At 34.7% G+C, this 21,879-nt stretch overlaps 1 protein-coding gene across 14 annotated transcripts in view; it reads right to left on the reverse strand.

The window, feature by feature from the left end:
• The window catches only part of PKNOX1 (PBX/knotted 1 homeobox 1), a 228,685-nt gene that overhangs the window by 83,022 nt on the left and 123,784 nt on the right, over nucleotides 1-21,879 (reverse strand). Inside the window, exon 1 of one of the 14 annotated variants that reach the window (XM_074213904.1) lies at nucleotides 10,035-10,154. The exons of the other annotated variants lie outside the window; for them this stretch is intronic. Within the exon in view, the coding sequence (XP_074070005.1) occupies nucleotides 10,035-10,055 (21 nt within the window). The 5' untranslated portion in view covers nucleotides 10,056-10,154. Of the gene's footprint in view, nucleotides 1-10,034; nucleotides 10,155-21,879 lie in introns of those variants that run through there. 14 annotated transcript variants of the gene reach the window in all.

Genomic DNA, 21,879 nt, shown 5'->3' on the forward strand with positions numbered 1-21,879 from the left:
AAAGCTAAGAACAGCAAAAAGGGGGCAGCTAGGTGGCACAATGGATAGAGTACAGGCCTTGGAGTCAGGAGTACCTGAGTTCAAATCCGACCTCAGACACTTAATAATTAACCTAGCTGTGTGGCCTTGGGCAAGCCACTTAACCCTATTTGCCTTGCAAAAACCTTAAAAAAAAAACCCAGCAAAAAGTAAGAAAAGATAAACCAAGAATAGATAGGACTGCTCCTCTGTGGTAATTGGAGCCAAAAGAAGACTACTAAAACCTCCAGATCTTTTTCAGATAAATAGTTGCCTAACCATGCCTCCATCATTTTGTATGTGTGAAGCTGGTTTAAGGAACTCCAAAATTGAGGAACCCTTATTTTGCTTGTTTTTCTCAGTCAAAATGAAGGCTCTATTGCCTGGAAAGGGTAGAACAAAAAGAGTTATGAGAGATGAATTCCAAGATCAGAAAGGGTGATGGTAAGTACTTGGCTACTCCTGATAAATTCAGGTTACCTGGCCCTGATGAACTGAAATAACTTAAAAATGTAATAGTGTCATGGTCAATAACATCTAAAAATCTTGGAGATAGGGACAGAATTTACAGGACTGGAGAAGGGCAAATAGTGTCAAAATTTAAAAAAAACAAACAAACCAGAAAATGTTAAAGGTTAGTGAGTTGTTGACTTCTGGTAGAATTCTAGGATGCATTTTTAAAATGTGGTTAAGAACCAAAAAGGAATGAAAATAAAAAATCCACACAGTTTCAGCAGAAAAAAAAGTAATCTGGTTTCCTTTTTTTTTTCCTTTTCTTCCTTTTTTCAAAAAATGAGATTATGTAACTTGTAGATCAGGGCAAAGTGAAAGAGAAAGTATATCTAGATTTCAGCAAAGTGGTCTGGTAAAGTATCGCAGAATCTCACCTTCATGCCTCTTAGCTTCTTCATCTTGTGTAAAAGTTGGAAAGATGAAAGTTAAGTGATAGCACAATTGGAAGGATTTGGATCTAATTGAATGACTAGTAATTAATTGTTAATGATTCAATGTCAACTTAGAAGGAAATATCAGTGGAATTATCCAGGACCTGTTCTTAGTCCTGTGTTGGTTAGCCTTTTTATCTATGACTTGGATAAATGCATAAATGTCATGCTAAAAAATGGGGAAGGATTGGTAACACAATGGTAGATACAGAATCAGAACCTAAAATTATCAATAGGTTAACTATCTACTATACTAAAAATAATAAGACAAAATTTCAGAGTGATAACTATCAAGTCTTACACATGGATTCCTAAAATCAGCTTCACAAATACAAAATAGTTGAGGCATGGTTAGACAGCATATTCTTAGTTCATTATCAGTCAACAGTGTAATGTAGTTCCCAGAAAAGCTTTTGGAAATTTAGGATAGACAAAGAGAAGCATGGTTTCTCCAAGATGACCTATTAATTAATCAATGACCTATTAGTTACAAAATGTAATGTTCTTTTCTCAGTTTTTATCCTTGACCTATCTGTAGCATTTGGAACTATTAACTATCCCCACATCGAAAATACTACACACACACTCTGGGTTTATATGACACTGCTGTTTGTCCTTCTCCACACACACATCACACTTATGGCATCCCACAAAGTTCACTTCTAAGTCCCATTTTCTTCACCCTCAAATTACAAGCTTGAGTTTATTTAGTGTTTGCAAAGTGCTTTACGTATGTTAACCCATTAGATTATCATAATAATCCTGTGAAGTTTTACAGATGAAGAAACTGAGACACAGAGAAAGTGACTTGCCCATGGAAGGAGGAAGAATTCAAATTTCTATCTTCCTGTCTTAAAATTCTAGGTTCTGTCACCTAGCTAATACTCTCCCTTGAGGGTATCTCATCAGCTTCCTCTGGTAGAATACTATAGAGATATATCTAGACTATCTAGATATTCAGGTCTATTGGTCACTTTCAACAGGATGTTAGGTATCTCAGACTCAAGAAACATCTATAAAACCCTTAATTTTCATTTCCCCCAAAAAACCTCCCCTCTTCCTTATTGTCTCTATTTTTTATTTTTGTTTTTTTAATCTTTTTTGTTTTTTTTTAGGTTTTTGCAGAAAAACATGGAAAGACTTACAAGAAATTAAAGTGAAATTAGCACAACCAGGAGAATATTTTATATAGCAACAGCAATTTATACAATGACTTAGGTATTCTCAGCAATACAATGATCCAAAGCATTTCCAAGGGCCTGGTGGTGATAAATGCTATCCACCTCCAGAGGAAAAATTTGATAGAGTCTGAATACAGATTGAAACATACTTTTCTAAACTTTATTTTTTCTCTTCATTTGTTTGGTTTATATTTTCTTTTATAACACAACTAACAAGGAAATATTTTGCATGACTGTTAACATATATAAACTACATAAAATTGCTGGCCTTCTCAATTAGGGGACAAGAAAGAAGAAAGGGAAAGCATTTGAAATTCAATTTTTTTTTTAGGTTTTTTTGTAAGGCAAACGGGGTTAAGTGGCTTGCCCAAGGCCACACAGCTAGGTAATTATTAAGTGTCTGAGACCTGATTTGAACCCAGGTACTCCTGACTCCAGGGCGGGTGCTTTATCCACTACGCCACCTAGCCGCCCCTGAAATTCAATTTTTTAAAAAATCAATGTTAACTACTGGGTCTATACCCTGAAGAGATGATGAACAAGGATAAAAACATCACTTGTACAAAAATATTCATGGAAGCCCTGTTTGTGGTGGCAAAGAATTTGAAATCAAGAAAAAGTCCTTCAATTGGGGAATGGCTTAGCAAACTGTGGTTATATGTTAAGTCATGGAACACCTATTGTTCTATTAGAAACCAGGAGGGATGGGAATCCAGGGAAGCCTGGAAGGATTTGCGTGAACTGATGCTGAGTGAGATGAGCAGAACCAGAAAACACTGTACACCTTAACAGCAACATGGGAGTGATGATCAACCTTGAAGGACTCGCTCATTCCATCAGTGCAACAACAGGGACAATTTGGGGCTGTCTGTGACAGAGAATATCATCTGTATCCAGAGAAAGAATTGTAGAGTTTGAACAAAGACCAAGAACCTTTAATTTAGGAAAAAACTCTGATATTTTATTGTCTGATCTTGCTATCTCTTTTACTTTGTGTTTCTTCCTTCAGGATGTGATTTCTCTCTTATCACATTTGATTTGGATCATTGTAAACCATGGAAACAATGTAGAGACTGGCAGACTGTCTTCTGTGGGGGGGGTGGGGGGGCAGGGAAGTAGGATTGGGGGGAAAAATTGTAAAATTCAAAATAAATAAAAATTTTTAAAAACTCAATGTTTTTTTTTTAGGTTTTTTTGCAGGGCAAATGGGGTTAAGTGGCTTGCCCAAGGCCACACAGCTAGGTAATCATTAAGTGTCTGAGACCGGATTTGAACCCAGGTACTCCTGACTCCAGGGCCGGTGCTTTATCCACTGCGCCACCTAGCCGCCCCAAAACTCAATGTTAAAAAATGTTTTTACATATAATTGGGAAAAAATAAAATACTAAATAGAAAAAAAATAAACCCCACTGGTTCCCAATCACCTCCAAATCAAATTCTCTGCCTGGCATTCATAACTCTTTATAACTTGGTTTCTTCCTACCTTTCTTCCTACCTCCTACTCACTTTATTCTTATATGCCTGGAGTTCTCTCCCTGCTCAAGTTCCTTCTGGCCACTCTGGTTTCCTTCCACAATCAGTCAAAATTCTAAATTTTACAAGAAACCTTTAAAATCCCTCTTCATAAGGGGCAGTTAGGTGGCACAGTGTATAGAGCACCGGCCCTGGAATGAGGAGTACCTGAGTTCAAATCCGGCCTCAGACACTTAATGATTACCTAGCTGTGTGGCCTTGGGCAAGCCACTTAACCCCACTGCCTTGAAAAAACCTATTTAAAAAAAGTCCCTCTTCATATTAGTGCCTTCTCTCTGCTGCTTTTTCCTAATTTTTTCCTGTAGACACAGGAGATAATTAACAGATGGGGGAATCCAAAAGACCCACAAAATATAAAATATGACATTCAAATATAGAACTTAAGAGAAAACATGAGTGAAAAATACAAGGGATTAAAGTTAAACTGCTAACATTCTTATTTAGGGAGTAAAAGACTCAGAACTTTATCATCATCAGGGGAAGTTTAATTAGATAGATGACCTTATATCTAGATGATTTTTTTTTTAGGTTTTTGTAAGGCAATGGGGTTAAGTGGCTTGCCCAAGGCCACACAAGCTAGGTAGTCATTAAGTGTCTGAGGCTGGATTTGAACTCAGGTACTCCTGATTCCAGGATCCACTGCACTACCTAGCCGCCCCCAATCTTGATGATTTCAAAATAAGAAAGGAAAGGTAGGGAAGGAATAGGCATTGAGAGGGAAGAATAGTTTACATACTTTTTTTTGTTGTTTTCCACCAGACTTGTCTGATAACTGAGGACTGTCCAGAAAGTAAGAGCCCCCTGAAAGATTCTGAGCAGAGGTATAAGATGTGATCAAAACCGTCCACTAGGATCAGACCTTATACTGGATCATGTCTCAGCTGTTAGTGGATAAAATATTGAGTCTGAAGTCAAGAAGATCTGAGTTCAAATCTGAAACAGGATGAGATAATCTTAACTTCTTACACAATTTCAGCTGGAAGGGAACAGAGATACCACCTAATCCAACTCCATACCTGGAAAGGATCCCTGCTGCAACACATCTGACAAGGAATTGTCCAGTCTCAAAGATCTCAAGAGGTAAAAAGAGACCTTAAAAGATCTGCTTTTACTTGAAGCAACTGAGACCAAAGGATAAAACAATTTGTCCAGGGTGTCACAACTAGGAAGTGTCAAAGCTGACTGGTTGGAGAACATGGAAACATGGATGTAGATAGAGCTTGACCATACAGAGGTTTAGGCAGACAGGGGTTTGAAGTGTCTTGCCCATGGTCAAATGGATAATAATGAATGGAACCGGGATTTGAACCCAGGATCCCTGACTTTACATAAGTTGCTCTCTCCATTGTACCATGTAGGTATGCAAAGTAAAAATGTGATTTGTTTAAGGTTACAGATATTATGTATGGGCAGTTAGATGGTACAGTGGATAGAGTGTTGGACCTGATGTCATGAAGACTCAGTTTTCCTGAGTTCAAATTTGGCCTCAGACATTGATGAGCTGGGTGACCCTGAATTTAACTCTGCATCACTTTACCTCAGTTTCTTCATCTGTAAAATGATCTAAAGAAGGAAAAAACAAACTATTCCAATATCTTTGCCAAGAAAACCTCCAAATGAGATCATAAAGAATCAGACATGACCAAAATAACTGAAAAAACAGATTATTATGTGGCAGAGTCAGAATTGGAATTAAGGTCCTTTGAATCCAAGTCCAGAGATCTTTTCAAATCAATCATCAAAGAAACAATTGACTAAAAAAATGAGGGGAAGCACTCATAAAGCAATGGAACAGAATGTAAAATGGAAAGCCTGCGTATTTGTATTTGAACATTAAAATGTCAGGAGAAAATGAAAAACCCCAACACTTGGATGGTCTCATTGAAAAGGAGCTAAGTGGTGCAGTGGATAAAGCACCGGCCCTGGAGTCAGGAGTACCTGGGTTCAAATCCGGTCTCAGACACTTAATAATTACCTAGCTGTGTGGCCTTGGGCAAGCCACTTAACCCCAGTTGCCTTGAAAAAAACTAAAAAAAAAAAGAGTTGCAGAAGGATATGGACAAGGTTTACATGGAATAAAAAAAGATTGGTAGCTCTTGAGCCATTATGTTGGAGGAAATCCTTACATCAATGAGATCATGGATCCATTTAAATTTTGAGATACAAGTTACATAAAACTCAGGGGATTTCAGGGAAATTTTGAGGCTGATGTTCAGAGTAATATACGATGCCTTAAAAGATCAGATTTTACTTGGAAGCAAACTGAGGTCAAAAAGGACAAAACAATTTGTCCAGGGTGCTACAACAAATAAGTGTCAAAGCCGACCAGGTGCCCGGAGAACATGGAATCATGGATGTAGACAGAGTTTCATAAGAAGTTTATGGCAAGTTTTTAACATAATTAGTTGTGAAAATTTGCCCTCAATTTGTAGTTTTCTCTATCAGGAGATAGCCTTAGTTATTTGATCAGACCTTGAGCAAAACTGAAGAGGCTGAAATTTGTCACTGAGAAAATATTGCCTCTTCTGTTGTTGTCTTCTTTCCTTATTTTACTCAGGATTTGGATATCATAATGTTGCCTTTGCTACTTAAAGTCTTCTGGTTTGGCATTCACCTGCTCTTCCTCCAGGTACTCCATGTTACAAAATTACCCTTATTCAATTATTCCTCCCTCTCTTCTTTAATCCTGTTGAAAATTAATGCTAAAATCATGAACACATTTTGAAAAGCGTCTCAAATTTGCTTACTGAATTTCTGCATTTTAAATAAAAAGCAGTCCTGCTTATATAAGCAGTTTTTCTGTTTGTTTTTTTTTTTTTAGATTTTTCAAGGCAATGTGGTTAAGTGGCTTGCCCAAGGCCACACAGCTAGGTAATTATTAAGTGTCTGAGGCCAGATTTGAACTCAGGTACTCCTGACTCCAAGGCCAGTACTCTATCCACTATGCCACCTAGCTGCCCCGGGGCAGTTTGTTTTCTAATGTCTCATATCCCTTACATAGGAACATCCAGCTACTATTTGAAATAGTTCTTCAATATGTCAATACAGCTGTGATCTCAACAATGGTAGGTACTCCTTCCTATAGTATTGATCTCAATCTTCTCTCACATTCTCATTTGTTTTAACTTTTTTCCTTGTCTCTAGGAAATTGACTCAAAGTACAAGGGACCCTTCTTTAGTTCTCTTGACATTATATGGATACCACTGCAGCATCAGCACTGTCCACTAGTTTATCTCTCATTTACAGCATGACTATCTCACTTTTCTGCTCCTACCTCACTTCTCCTGTGTAAGTCTTCCTTAGTAATATTATGTAGCCAGTCAGGCCCACCATTTGCTATACCAACTTTAATTATTCATGAACTGTGGAAGAATACTGATGTGAAAAAGAAAGACCTTTGTTTCAAACAGAAGCATGTCACAGTTAAAAACACCAATGAAATCTAGGCCCTTTTCCTTCTCCTATTCAATTTTGGGCTCAGTTTATTTTCCACATCAGGTTAATATATATATTTTATACATATACACTGAAGAAGCATTTCTATAGATTTTCTATACAACTGCATGCAACAGACATAATAAGAGGTTTTTTTCCATTCACTTATTTTGTCTTTTGTTTGAAGGTTAGGCAGAACTCTTTTTAGGATGAAGGGTCTCATTTAGGAGGCTCTGCAATGTTACGGGCTTTTGGCAGTCAGTATATTGTTGTCCAAACATAGGGTTCTCTGGAGAACTTCACCATATGGAGGGAATCTCTTTCTTCCATTTGAAATCTTTATTCCACAGCTTTTATGACAAAAATAAACCTCTTTGGCAACAGATGTCTCTTAATACACACCTTGATTGATATCTGTAACCAGAGGGTTGCTGAGTAAAATTTTCTTTGTCACAATTGTCATATACAGTGGGGTAATGGGAAAAGACTATTTTGTTCTATTGATACAAATGCCTTTAAAGTAATAGTCAACAAACAATAAGTGTAGTGAAATCTTGATTTTTATCATCTGCTGAGGAATATTATTTGTAAAACCCTTCCTATTCTCTTCATATCTTCATTCAAGAATTGCCCTTGGAGACAGAGCATACTATTTTACTGTCATAAAAATTCAGAAGACATGAGATAATGGAAATGTGAGTTGATAGAAACTATTATTTTTGTTGTCTCTTATTTTTGATAATTATAAGATTTTTTTCTAAGCTAGATGCTTTTTGGTCAGGATGGAGTACAACATCTAGTCAAAGCTAATAAAAATATATTTTCTAAAAAGCAAGGGAAAGAGAGAAAACATTTCTGTGTATTCCCCAAAGTTAGATCTCACAGATGACAGCTACAATGAAGAAAAGTTGACAAATTCAGAAGTATATAGAAAATGAAACCCAAGAAAGCAGTCGCTTATAAATCTCTTGGCCTCAAAATATCTATGCATAAACTTCCAAAGGTTAGGTAACAAACAAAAGTGATTGGAGAGTCTAATATAAGGAAGACCTTCCTGAGACATGACAGGATGAATGAAACCCATGATCAGAATATGGCTTTATACTCAACTGAAAAGGGAGGTGGACCCTGGTAGAAGATGAATTTGAAGGGATAACATATTAAAAACATGAGTTAATGGGTGAGAGAAGAATATACTGGGAGAAAGGGAAAGGGAGAGGTAGAATATCTAAGTTAAAGAGGCAAGAAAAAGCTTTGACAGTGGAATGGTAGAGGGGGGAAAGTGAAGGAAGTGAGTGAACCTTACTGTCATTGGAACTGGCTCAGAGAGGGAATAACATATATACTCAATTGGGTATAGCAGTCTATCTTGCTCTAGAAGAAAGTAGGATAGGAAAGGAATGAGAGAAAAGGGGTGGAGGTAGAAGGAGGGGAGGATAGGTGATAGAAGGGAAGGAAGACTGTGGAAGGAGGTAGTCTGATGCAAAACATGTTTGAAGAGGGAATAGTTGAAAGGAGACACAGTATAGAATAAATGGGGGTGGGGGGAATAGAATGAAGGGAAAAACAATTAGCAATAGTAACTATGGGGGAAAAATACTGAAACAAGTTTCTCTGATAGAGATCTCATTTCTCAAACATAGAGAACTAAGTCAAATTTGTAAAAAAAAATAAGAACCATTACCCAACTGATAAATGATCAAAAAAATGAACAATTTTCAGATAAGGTTATCAATACTATCTAGTTAAATAATTAAAAAAATTTTTTATTTATTTAAGGCAATGGGGTTAAGTGACTTGCCCAAGTTCACACAGCTAGGCAGTTATTAAGTGTCTGAGGCCACATTTGAACTCACATTTGAACACATTTCTGACTCCAGTGCCAATGCTCTATCCACTGTGCCACCTAGCTGCCCCTAGTTAAATATTTTAAAAAAATATCCTATCTCACTAAGATAGGAGAATGCAGTTGGAACAATTCTGAGGTTATTACCTAATACATAATGGATTGACCTATAGGACTGAAAGAGAAAATGACAAATATTGGAAGGGATTAATGCACTTTAGGAAGAGTTGTGAAATGGTCCAACAATTCTGTGGAGCAATTTGGGACTATGTCCAAAGGACTATAAAAATCATGCCTACCTTTGACCTAGCAATGCCACTACTGGGTCTATATTCCATAAGAGATGAAAAGCAGGAAGGGAAAGGACCTATGTGTTTATTCATAGCAGTTCTTTTCTGGTGGCAAGAAATTGGAGATTGAGGGGAGGCCCATCAGTTGGGGTATGGCTGAACAAATTGAGGTAGGTGATTAAGATGAAATGCTATGGGGCAGCTAGGTGGCGCAATGGATAAAACACTGGCCCTGGAGTCAGGAGTACCTGGGTTCAAATCAGGTCTCAAACACTTAATAATTACCTAGCTGTGTGGCCTTGGGCAAGCCACTTAACCCCATCTGCCTTGCAAAAAACCTAAAAAAATAAAAAGATGAAATGCTATTCTGTTATAAGAAATGATGAACAGGATGCTCTCAGTAAAAAGCTTTCACGAGCAGATACACTAGGAAATGTACTATATACAAAGTATATAAGTAGCAAAGTACATATAGCAAAGAATGTTATAGGATGCTCAGCTGTGAATGACTTACCTTTTCTCAACAATGCTGTGACACAGAGGACTTATGATAAAGAATACTATCCATCCCAGCAACCACTGCAGTTTATATTTTTATTAATTTCTGTAGTTGAATATTTGACAATTTCTAAATTTAGAATTTTTAGATTTGACAAATTTCCTTAAGACATAAATTCATTTTCTCAAAAAGTACTATTCTCTGGGGCTTGTGAAACATTTTTATTTTTAATTGTGATACCTGTGATGTTATTATATATAAACAATAATAATTTTCATTTCTCTTACCTTCTGACATAGTGAGTTCATTAGGTGGTTGTTGTGCAACCCCTGATGCAATAGAATCAGGCCAGAATCTTTGAACTGGTCTATTCTGAGCTGTTTTTTTCTTTGTTTTTGGAGTTTCTGAACAGCTGGAATCCAACATTGGCTGGAGAATTCGTCTTCTGGCGTTGATAAACCTGATCATCAAATAAAAATCCGAGATGAGAATGGCTTCCAAAAAAACAGATTTCCTGCCAAGAGCAACACACCAACTCATCATAGTCAAATTTCTCGTTTATTACTGTTAACAGCAATAAAAAATATGAATAATAGAATATGGAAAACAATTCATGAGAAACATTTGTTGAAATCCTGCAAACATATGGTGCTAATAAGTTTCTAAAATGTTTCACTTTTATAGACCCTGGCATTTTCCCACTTCCTCACCCATTTAATTATTTTTATTCTCTCTGTGTGTAGGGGTTATTTGTAAAGTTAATAGCTAAAGAAAATAGAGAATCTCGGTTTTCTTCTAAGGAAAGAATTATCACAGAGGCACTATTGTCTTCCTTTATTTCCTCTCAAAATAATTAGGAATTTTTTTTTACTAGCAATTGTAGCTAGACAATTGTAGCCTTTGGGTGTAATAATCAAAGTGTATTAAGCCTTCAACTGAACCTTTCACACACTGTCTTTTCAGAGTACTGGTAGTTGGAGAGAGAACATGAAACTATGTCATACAGGAAACAGTTGGGAAATTAAAGGCTGATGAAGACAATAAAAGGGGAGGAGATATGACAGTTTCAAACGTATGAGGAAGTGCCATGTGCAAGAGAGATGAGACTTATTTGTAGGTCACCAAAGGCCAAAACCCAAGAATGATGGATAAAAATTGCAGGTATGTATACTGCAGTTTAATATAAGAGAGTACTTCCAAAGAATTAGTTTACAAAAGTCCCACTCCAATGTCACATTGGGGAATGAAGTTTATCTTCATTCATCTGTCTTGAAAGTCATGCCAAGAAAACATAAGCATTGACAAGTCTTAGAGTTAGAATGGGTAGTATAAGCCTGAAGATGAACTATATTTCTATTATTGAGGACCTATCTAGGCAATAATAGGACATCCCTAGGCAATAATAGGATAATAAATTTTTAGTTACGTCAACTCATAAAGCTCATATAACAAATTATGGAAGAAATATAATCTGAATTAGAAAAGGGAATATGTTTACTATCACAATTACATATTTTTATAAAATTTCAAGGAAAATAAAACCAACACAACTATAAGACAAACTGCTGATTGGGAGGATAAAACCTTTTTCTTCAAAATATCTCTAATAAAATTCTGAAATGCAAGATCCACAGGGAATTGAAACAAATAAAACAAGGAGCCGTCCCCCGAGGAATAAAGAAATGATCAGACTATTAACAGCTTTCAGATGAAGCACAAACTACCAATAACCATGTAAAAATGCTCCAAATTATTAATAAGAGAAATGAAATTAAAAACAATTCTGAATTTTCACATATCCATAAAAATTAGCAAAAACAATAAGGGAAGTAATCTATATATTGGAGGAACTCCAGGAAGATAGATGCACTAACACTTGTTAGTGACTATGAAATGATGTGACCATCCTAGAAAAAATTTGTAATTAAAATTCACTAAACTTTTTACACTCAGTAATCCCACTGCTCTATCTAAAAACCTTGAAAATGTCGAAAAACAGAAAGGTCTTGTATATACCCAAATATTTGTAGCAGAGCTTTATGTGGTAGTAAAAACAAAACAAAACACCACACAAACATACTGGAAATGTAGGGGAATGGTTGAACAACTGTGTTATATAAATATAATTGAATACTACTGTATTATAAGAAATGAAGAACTTAGAAAAATATGAAATCTATATGAGTTCTGAGGTTTCTTCCAATTAAAATATTTTTTCTATAATTCCAAGGATTGATACCAATTAAAAATAAAAGAAAAATGACTATCATACCATAAATGAAACCAACTCTAAAAGACAAATCAGATTAAATAGAATGATAGACACTAATCTCATGAAACAGAAGACCTTTTTTCATCAGAAAGGTGAGGGATTAAGGATATAGAATATTATATAAATTCAATTTTATTTAACCCTTTCTGTGGTGGTCTGGAGAAGCTTTATGAATTGAGGACATTTTGAGAAAATTCATACGTAAGATTGCATTATATGATTTCTAAAGTCCCTTTCAATATTATGATTTATTGAACCTCCAAAAGATAGCTCTGGGGAAGGGACTTCATTATTTCAAAGAACATTTTAAATGATCAGCTGATCATTTTGAACTGTTGATGCTCATAACTGGAAATAAAGTGTCTAGATGGAATGGAATAGATCTAATACACTGTTCTATTTGACAAATGATAAAACAAAAAAAAATTAAAGTAGTATTGGAATTTAATTCAGAATTTATTTTTAAATCTTCTAGACCAAGTAATTCTGATACAAAACAACAATAATTTAGAAAACATAAACAAGGTCATCAGATGAAGAAAAAGAAACCTGTAAATAGATTAAAGATTTTCTCTTTGTTCTGCAAAAACTGTAACTACAGAACCAAACTGATCACCATTAAAATAATAATTTTATATTGAATATACCTAAATATGAGAAAAGTTTTATTGTACAATTCCAAATAACTACTTAACACATCATAATATAATGTTGATAATAAACTGTAATGAAGAAACCATTCAATTATTCATTATTCCTAACTAAATCAAATTTTAATGTGTATATATTTTCATATAATGAGAACTTAATGTAATAGCCTATTGAATCATTCCTCAAGATAGAAATGCATCTGAGTGCATTTATAAGGAATTGTAAAATTATGGAGAGAATAAGCTTACTCTAAAACTTATTTCAGTTGCTTATAAATTCAAAATTAGCTATAGCATAAAGATATTGATATTCATTTATGGAAGAATTTGTTATTTTTTCTTAAATGAATATTAATTTAAATATGAGAGAATCATTACAAATTGAAGATCTAACCATGGATATAAACCATTAGAGTTTAACAGGCAAAATTGTATATATCATCTGGATAAGTATGGTAAAAATAAGACAAATATAATTAAAATGAAACCTAGATGTTTACTTTGAAGTTGTACGAGTATAATTTTCATAAGTTAGAGAAGGAACAGATATGGATGAGAAAAATTTAGAGGTTGTGGATCTAAATCATTTAGGTATGACAGAGAAGTTAATCCTAGAATGTGTTTCATGTATAATTTTTTTTTAAATATAGTACAGAATATATCTTTTTGCTTGCATTTTGCTACAGGCTAAAATCATACATTTGAAAAAATGCTACATCTTCATATTGTGAATTTCTATAACAAACAAAACATTAGTCACAAAACAGTCAACTACTATGTGATTCTGGAAACTCACCTCATTGTTTCTTTCCCCTTCTTTTTCTAATTTTTCAATTTCTAATATTGGGTAATATTTCCCTCTGAAATTTCAAATTAATTCTATCTGCAAGGATGCCAACATTAAGAGTTCTGCTTGGGATCAAGATCATTATAAATAAGATGGAAAGTGGCTTCCCATATTTGTGTTGAGTAGTGAACAATCAAGAATGTATAGCTTGGAAGAAGTCCCGGGGTGGGGAAGTAAAAAAGTTCAGGGTGGAAACTGGGTCTACAATTATTTAATAAGCTGATCAACACAAGTTCCAACTTTTAAATGTGGATTGTATAGAGGAATTAACTACAAATGTACATTTTAAAACCCATTTCAACTAAATGAAACCTTACTTACCAAGTACCTATTTTTTTGTTCAAGTCACTGTACTAGGAGAGGTACAATAAGAAACAAAAGGTACAATCCCTGACTCCCAAAGAGTTAAATTTTACTGAAAGGGATATACTTAGGCCAGCTAGTTCAAAAGGTCTGAAGTAAGGAGACAGAGTGCATAAAGAAAAGTTATGATGAATGAGGCTGGAAAAATAATGAACTAGATTGTGGAAGATCTTAAATGCTAAGATAAATATTGGCACCTTGCTGAAAAGGCCAGAATTTTTAAGTGGCAAGTTTGGTTTTTTCCCCTTTTGGAGTCTATGCATTTAGGTATGATCTATTAGTGTCTTCATTACTATTTCATTATCTTCCCTCTATACCACATTAATGGAATTCAGATTTCTAATCTTTTCTATTATTTGGCATAAATAGTTCAATGTAGTCTTCCATATTCATTTTTGTTTCTGACCCCATTTGGGGATCTCTTGGCAAGGATACTGGAGTGGTTTGTCATTTCCTTCTCCAGTTCATTTTACTGATAAGGAAACTGAGGCAAACAGGATTAACTGACTTGCCTGGGGGTCACACAGCTAGTAGGTGTCTAAGGTAATATTTGAACTCAGATCTTCCTGACTCCGGATCCGGCACTCTTTTCACTGAGTCTCCTAGTTGTCTCTGGATTCATATGAATACTTATAAACTGACATTTTATCTTACCAATTGTTAACTTGGAGTAGTGTCAGGTTGGTCTGAGCTGCAATCTGCTTTTTCTCATCTTCTGTTGGATAGGGATGCTAAAAAAAATTTTTTTTAAAATTACCCATAAGTTTCAATATAAAAAACGGGAACTATGTAAGAATTACTGAGGTAAAACATAAAACAAATTATTATTAATAAAGTTCTGGCAAATAACAAGCTTTAAGCAAAAAAATTAATTTTGGCTTTACCCAGAAAATATCACCATTTTATTATGCATACCATAAAGGAAGCAGACACTTAATTATAGTAGCCTAAGAGCTTTTGTCAGTTTAATCAATGATCAGCAAAAGTATGTGTTAAGAATTATGTTATCTGTTAATCCATCTGGAAGTCTGGTAATACAAGAGTAATGCCAAAAATTTTTGTGGTTAAATAAAACTAGAGTAAGCTGATCAGGATAAGAAAATTATATTGCTTTAAGAATTATGAGAAATAATTCTATTTGCTGACAGTAAAGTAAACTAAATGAGGGATAAACTTTAAACACTGCCCAATGAAAACATTTCTATATACAATTAGGTGTTATGCTCTACTTATTAGAATCTGAATGAAAAAACAACCATTTTATTATATTCTAAAAATATAATACCCTACCTGCTTTGGACAGGAGTTATTTGGTTATCAGTCAGTAAAATAATAGCTTGATTTTTCCATTAGCTTAGTTTGCTTTTAGAACAGCATTTAGAAAATTTGTATATCTTAAATTAAATGACTACTAAGTAGGGAAAATAGATAAAAAAGCTTTCTATAATACAAAATATAAAGGACTAATGTTCTTTGACACACACAGAAAAGGTGCTTCTTCCAACTTTTTTAAAAAAGATATTCTTTTGTAGTTGAGGGAGGGGAAAGAGAGTGAAACATAAGAAAGGGGTAGGACATTAATTTTAACATAGAAGATGAACTTGAAGGCAGAAGCAGGGCAGAAAGTCAGGAGCTTTTAGAAAAAATATGAGTAAATGAGCGGTCTTAAGATCTGACTGTTTGAATATGATTTCTGTTGGAATTACTGGCCTGAACAAACAGTACAGAATCAGTACTTAAGGTTGTAGAGACTGAGTAAGGAGGAATGGGCTTTTTATATTAGACTTGTTTTTTTGGGGTTGTTTTGTTTGTTTTTTAGTTTTTGGGAGGTAATGGGGTTAAGTGGCTTGCCCAAGGCCACACAACTAAGGTCATTATTAAGTGTCTGAGGCTAGATTTGAACTCAGGTACTCCTGACTCCAGGGCCGGTGTTCTATCCACTGCACTACCTAGCCATCCCCTATATTAGACTTGTAATGGCATAAAACAACATTTGATATTGGCAATTTCACATAAAAAAAATTTTCATCAAATTATAGATTTCATTATATACATATAGAATATATATATATATATATATATCTACAATACTATTCTACATTACATGTATACATGTGTTTATGTACAAAAATTTTTTTGTAGATAACTGCCTGCAAAGAGAGTCCTCCTACCAATGCAGATCACTGTTCTAAAAGAAAAAGTCGTACAGAGTTGCCTGGTAGAACAGGGTGGGATAGACTGTCAGTTTCGGTCAAAGGCAGACTTGAACCTACAACTTTCTGATTCCAAATCCAGTTATATCCTATGTAGCCACTGTAATCAACAGGGAATGGGAAAGCAACTTTATCTTAATTTTGATTTTATTCTTAAGACACTCAGATAAATAGTCTCTACTGACCTACAATTATTAACGTACTTTTAATAATGGCTGATTTACTTACTATTAATGTTCTCTTTAAAAACAACATCAAACACAAACAAAAATAATCTTGAACATATATTGTTTTCTGAGAACTAATAACACTTCCACTCTAAAATCTATTGTTACCATTTCTCCAAAGACCTTTCTATTGCTGCCACCACAATTACCACACATGGCTTTGACATAAACTAATCACATTAAGGTATCAAAGTGAATAAATTAGTTTGACCCAATCATGGGACATCATTATATTTCTCTCCAATTCACTATAGAGTCAGTTAACTTTGGCAGATGAAATACACATAAGCAGTGAGGGAGATATGAGGCAAAGCAAAGAAGGTACTTCTCAAAAGCTGACATTTCTAGGGGATGGAGGAGAAGAAGGATGAGAAAGTATAATGGAACTCCCAAAACTGGAGAGTCAGATCTTTCAGCAGACCTTTCTAGAATTCTAAGCTCTTTAGTGTTTTATTATTCTTGGATTTTCCTCTAAGTTCCAATGCTGTAAATCTATAATGTTCGATGAACAAATGATTGGGAATCTAATTTGCCCTAACCTATCTCTCATTGTCACTCAGATTCTTTAAGAATATAAAGAACCATGAAGTCCACTCACCTCACTTTTGGAAGGGAAGAGCTAAGATGGCCCCAGATCTCTATGAAGTCAGTTCTTCCCACTTTAGAAAGGTAAAGTCGGCTATAGAAAGAATTTTTAAGTGGCTCCCATTTGTCCTTCCTTTTTTGAATTAAAGTATACTGTTCCTTCTTTTCAGTGCCCTACACCCTACTGTCCCCTCTCATTCTGGCTTTCAGTTGTATTCTACAGGACTGTCTTTATCACTCCCAACCTTAAATCTCTTGTTTCTATTTTTTCAAAGGTCCTTCTTCCTCTGCTGCTACAATCACTACAACATTCTTTGAGCTAAGTTAATCATAGTAATATATCAAAAGGAATAAATATTAGGTAGAGTTAATCCAAATAAATCTTAAACTAGTAGAATTTCAAGAGAGTACAGGATATGTTTTAGGGAAGGCTAATTCTAGGAAGAAGGGAAAGAATGAAATACTTTGATATAGGGTTTGGGGTTTTTTTTGACTATCAAGTGCTTTCTGCAACAGTTCTGCCTCTGATCAAAGAGATCCATAGTCATATGAAATACTGCTCTAAACCTTTACTAATCAGAGAAATGCAAATTAAAGCCTCTCTGAGGTACCACCTCATACTTCTCAGACTGGTCAATATGAAGAGAAAGGACAATGATCAATATTGGAAGGAATCTGGGACACTAATACACTGTTGGTGGAGCTGTGAACTCATCTAACCTTTCTGGAGAGCAATTTGTAATTACGCCCAAAGGGCAACAAAAATGTGCATACTCTTTGATCCAGCAATACCACTACTGGGTCTATACCCTGAAGAGATGATGAAAAAGGGTAAAAACATCACTTGTGCAAAAATATTCATAGCCGCCCCATTTGTGGTGACAGAGAATTGAAAAATGAACGAATGTCCATCAAATGGGGAAAGGCTTAATAAACTGTGGTATACGTATGTGATAGAACACTATTATTCTATTAGAAACCAAGAGGGATGGGAATTCAGGGAAGCCTGGAGGGATTTGCATGAACTGATGCTGAGTGAGATGAGCAGAACCAGAAGAACATTGTACATTCTAACAGCAACATGGGGTGATGATCAATCTTAATGGACTTGCTCATTCCATCAGTGCAATAATCAGGGACAATTTGGGGCTTTGTGATAGAGAATACCATCTTATTCAGAGAAAGAATTGTGGAGTTTGAACAAAGACCAAAGACTATTACCTTTAATTTAAAAAAAAAAGTTATCTTATTATGTGATCTTGCTATCTCTTATATTTTGTTTTTTCCTGAAGGATATGATTTCTCTCTCAACACATTCAGTTTTGATTCATGTATAGCATGGAAACACTGTAAAGACTATCAGACTGCCTTCTGTGTGGGGGGGAAAGTGATATTAGGGGGAAAATTGTAAAATTAAAAAAAATAAATAAATTAAAAAACAAACAGCTCTGCCTTTGAAACTTTGCTTCCCTATAGTTCAATTAGCTTTGAAGCTGAAACTCAAGACCAGGAAAAACAATGAGTTTTGCCATTTAATGAATCGGCCACAATTACCACTGTAGAAAGACTTAAGCCAATTAGAGTCTTCCAACTCTAGTAGTCACTGTATGCAGTGTATGCAAATCTCATGGTAATCATACTTCTGTCAAGGGAGCCATCTGTATAGTATGGATGCCCCTTGCTGGAGAAGCTGAAAACCCAGCTACTTAGATCCAAGGATTTTTGGAAACATTCAAAGGCAACTCTTTCCCTTTTCAAGTCTTACAGATCTCTGCTCTTCCATTCCTGGATTAAGATCCTACCTTCATTTTTTTATTCAGCTATTAAGCTGTTAAGATTGTCTCAAGATAAATTCCCTTGGACTCAGGTCTTCCCCAATACCCCATTCTCCCTTCCTGCCCTGGGTGAATCCCACTAGATCAGAACTCTTGCTTTGGGAGTGAAAAGAATAGAGGAACTGAAGGCTGCCAGTATAATGGACTTCTCAGTAATGAAACTCTATTAATACATACAAAATTACACTTTAGTAGTATGATAATCAACTCATGACAAATAATTTTGAACACATCATCCACATTATTTCAACCAGTGAGAATTGAGTTCTTACTATTTTATATAATCTACCATGGGATGCAAAAGAAATATAAATCATAATTCCATAAGGAACTTCCTATCTCTTTGGGAGAAAATGGAAGATTCACATGAAATAATGAGTACTGTTTTATTAAGAGCATTATTTTTTTCCATAGACTACACATTTCTGTCAACAAACCTATTAGTTGATCTATTTCTGCCAGTTATACTATAATATGCTTCCATCTAAAACATTCTTTCCTCCTTTCAGCCATTCAGTGATCAAGGACAATTCTAAGAGACTTATAATGGAAAAAGGCCATCTACATCCAGAGGGAAAAAAACCAAGGAGTTTGAATGCAGATCAAATCATAGTATTTTTGCTGTTTAAAACCTGTTTTATGTTTTTTCTTTTTTTTCCTTTAGTTCTGATTCTTCTTTAACAACATGACTAATGTGGAAATAATGCTGAACATGATTGTACATGTATAACCTATATCAAATTACTTACTATCATGGGGAGGTTGAAAGGAAAGGAGGGATGAAGAAAAATGTGGAACTCAAAAGCTTACAAAAAAGATTAGTGTTAAAAACTATCTTTGCATGTAATTGAAAAAAATAAAACAAAATAACAAGAAAAATGTTCTTTCCTCAATAGTACATTACCCTTTTTTCAAGACCTTGATCAGTGTGTATCTTCTTCATTCAATCTTCACTAATTAAACCCACCCAGCTCCAATCCTGTTTACTCCATTTTTTTCAGTACCTATGCAATAAATTCAGTATAGTATTTTAATTTTTACAAACCCATGTGCATTTAAAATTTCCCATATTCATTTTATCCATTAGTCTAATTTTTCTGATTATTTTCTTAAGGGTGTTATCTTCATGGTATATAATTTCTTTACAAAACTGACTTCTAGAATTAGGTCTAGTAGTCTGTGAAAAAAATTTTTTTTCATGATACATATCAAGTCACACCAAAAATATATTCCAAAATCTTCTAAGATTGATTGCAAAATCACAAAATCTTACCCCTATATGTTGAAAGAGCCAAGATCTCATAACATTTGTAGCATGTTTTGGCAGAACTCCCCTTTTATTCTTAGATGAGCCATCCTCCTGATGCAAGATGCTGAGATCTTGATTTAACTGTAACTGAAGCTTTTAAATAAGTGGAAGAAAATGTTATAAAGCAACAAAAATTGCATGCATAACAAACATTAAAACTTTAGTTAAAGAAAATTTCATGGAATGTTTATGATTGAAAGGGTGACTATCAATTAAACAACTATTTGTAATAAAATGGTATCTTTTTTTTAAACATAATCTACATGGATTCATACTTATGGGATAGGGACATAATAATATAACAAACTTCTCATGTATTTTACTATCTAAATCAGCCATAAATATAGGCTTAAGATAAATAGTCCTCTGGGCAGATGAAATAGTTGTCATATGCAGTAATCAAGGATTCATGTATTTTAGTAATAACAATAAAATATAATATTTAATAATGTATATATACATAGCCTATTTACTCTTATTTAAGGCATATTCAAAAGAACTTTGTCATTTAAATTTGACCCAAACTTTGTTTTTTTAAAAAAATGATTTAGGTCTTGAAAAATACTATAGAACATCCTAAAAGCAACTAATTTGTTCCCTTCGTGTTCAGTTCAAGGCTCAGCTCATCAATGATATTCTATATCTGTATAACACAATTAATGGACCAGTAAAACAAGTTGCCTATTAAGTTACAAATCAAATCAGATAATAGCACTACTATATATTCCTATTCTTATAGCGTATAAACAGTAGTCTTCATTCACTTGGTTATTCTATTGTGGATAGTCAGGCAGAATTCCTTTATCTAAGGAGTCCCATCTTCCAGGATTTGATGCAATCAAAAACTCATCCATTAAGCAACGAATATCTGAAGACCCTCATCATATGTAGGGAATATCTCTTGTATTTTTTTTTGTTCATTTGGTTTTTTTTTGCAAGGCAGTGGGGTTAAATGACTTGCCCAAGGTCACACAGCTAGGTGATTATTGAGTGTCTGAGGCCGGAATTGAACTCAGGTTCTCCTGACTCCAGGGCCAGTGCTCTATCCACTGCGCCACCTAGCTGCCCCATATCTCTGGTATTTTTGATGACAGTGGCAAACTCAAACATTCTTCTATTGATATTGTTAATGTCCCCCCAGCTATCCTTTTCTTTCTTCTTGATCCTTTCTTTACTTTTCCCTATACTCTACTCCTCCCCCACTCAAAGAATAAAAAACAACTCTTAAAAAGGATATTAGAAAAATTGTGAAAAGAAATGAGAGAGATGCAGGAAAAACATGAAAATAGAGTCAGCAGCTTAGTCAAAGAGATCCAAAAATATGCTGAAGAAAATAATATGTTAAAAACCAGCTTGGGTCAAATGGACAAAACAGTTCAAAAAGTTATTGAGGAGAAGAATGCTTTAAAAAGCAGAACTGGCCATATGGAAAAGGAGACAAGAAAGCTCTCTGAGGAAAACAAATCCTTCAGATGTAGAATGGAGCTAAAGGAAGCTGATGACTTTGTGAGAAATCAAGACACAATATTTCAACACCAAAAGAATGAAAAATTAGAAGAAAATGTGAAGCATCTAATTGAAAAAACAACTGATCTGGAAAAACAGATCCAGGAAAGATAATTTAAGAATTATTGGGCTACCTGAAAGACATAATCAGGAAAAGAGTCTTGACCTCATTTTTAAAGAATTCCTGCCAGCCAAGATGGCGGAGAGAAGACAGGCACAGTTCTAAAGTCTCCTGATCTCTTCCCCATCTATCACATGAAACAAACCTCTTAAAAGAAATTCGACCCACAAAACCCAGAAAGAAAAGCCAGAAGAAAGAACATCT

This window comes from Macrotis lagotis, chromosome 1 (assembly GCF_037893015.1).
Source record: "Macrotis lagotis isolate mMagLag1 chromosome 1, bilby.v1.9.chrom.fasta, whole genome shotgun sequence".
Lineage (NCBI taxonomy): Eukaryota > Metazoa > Chordata > Mammalia > Peramelemorphia > Peramelidae > Macrotis > Macrotis lagotis.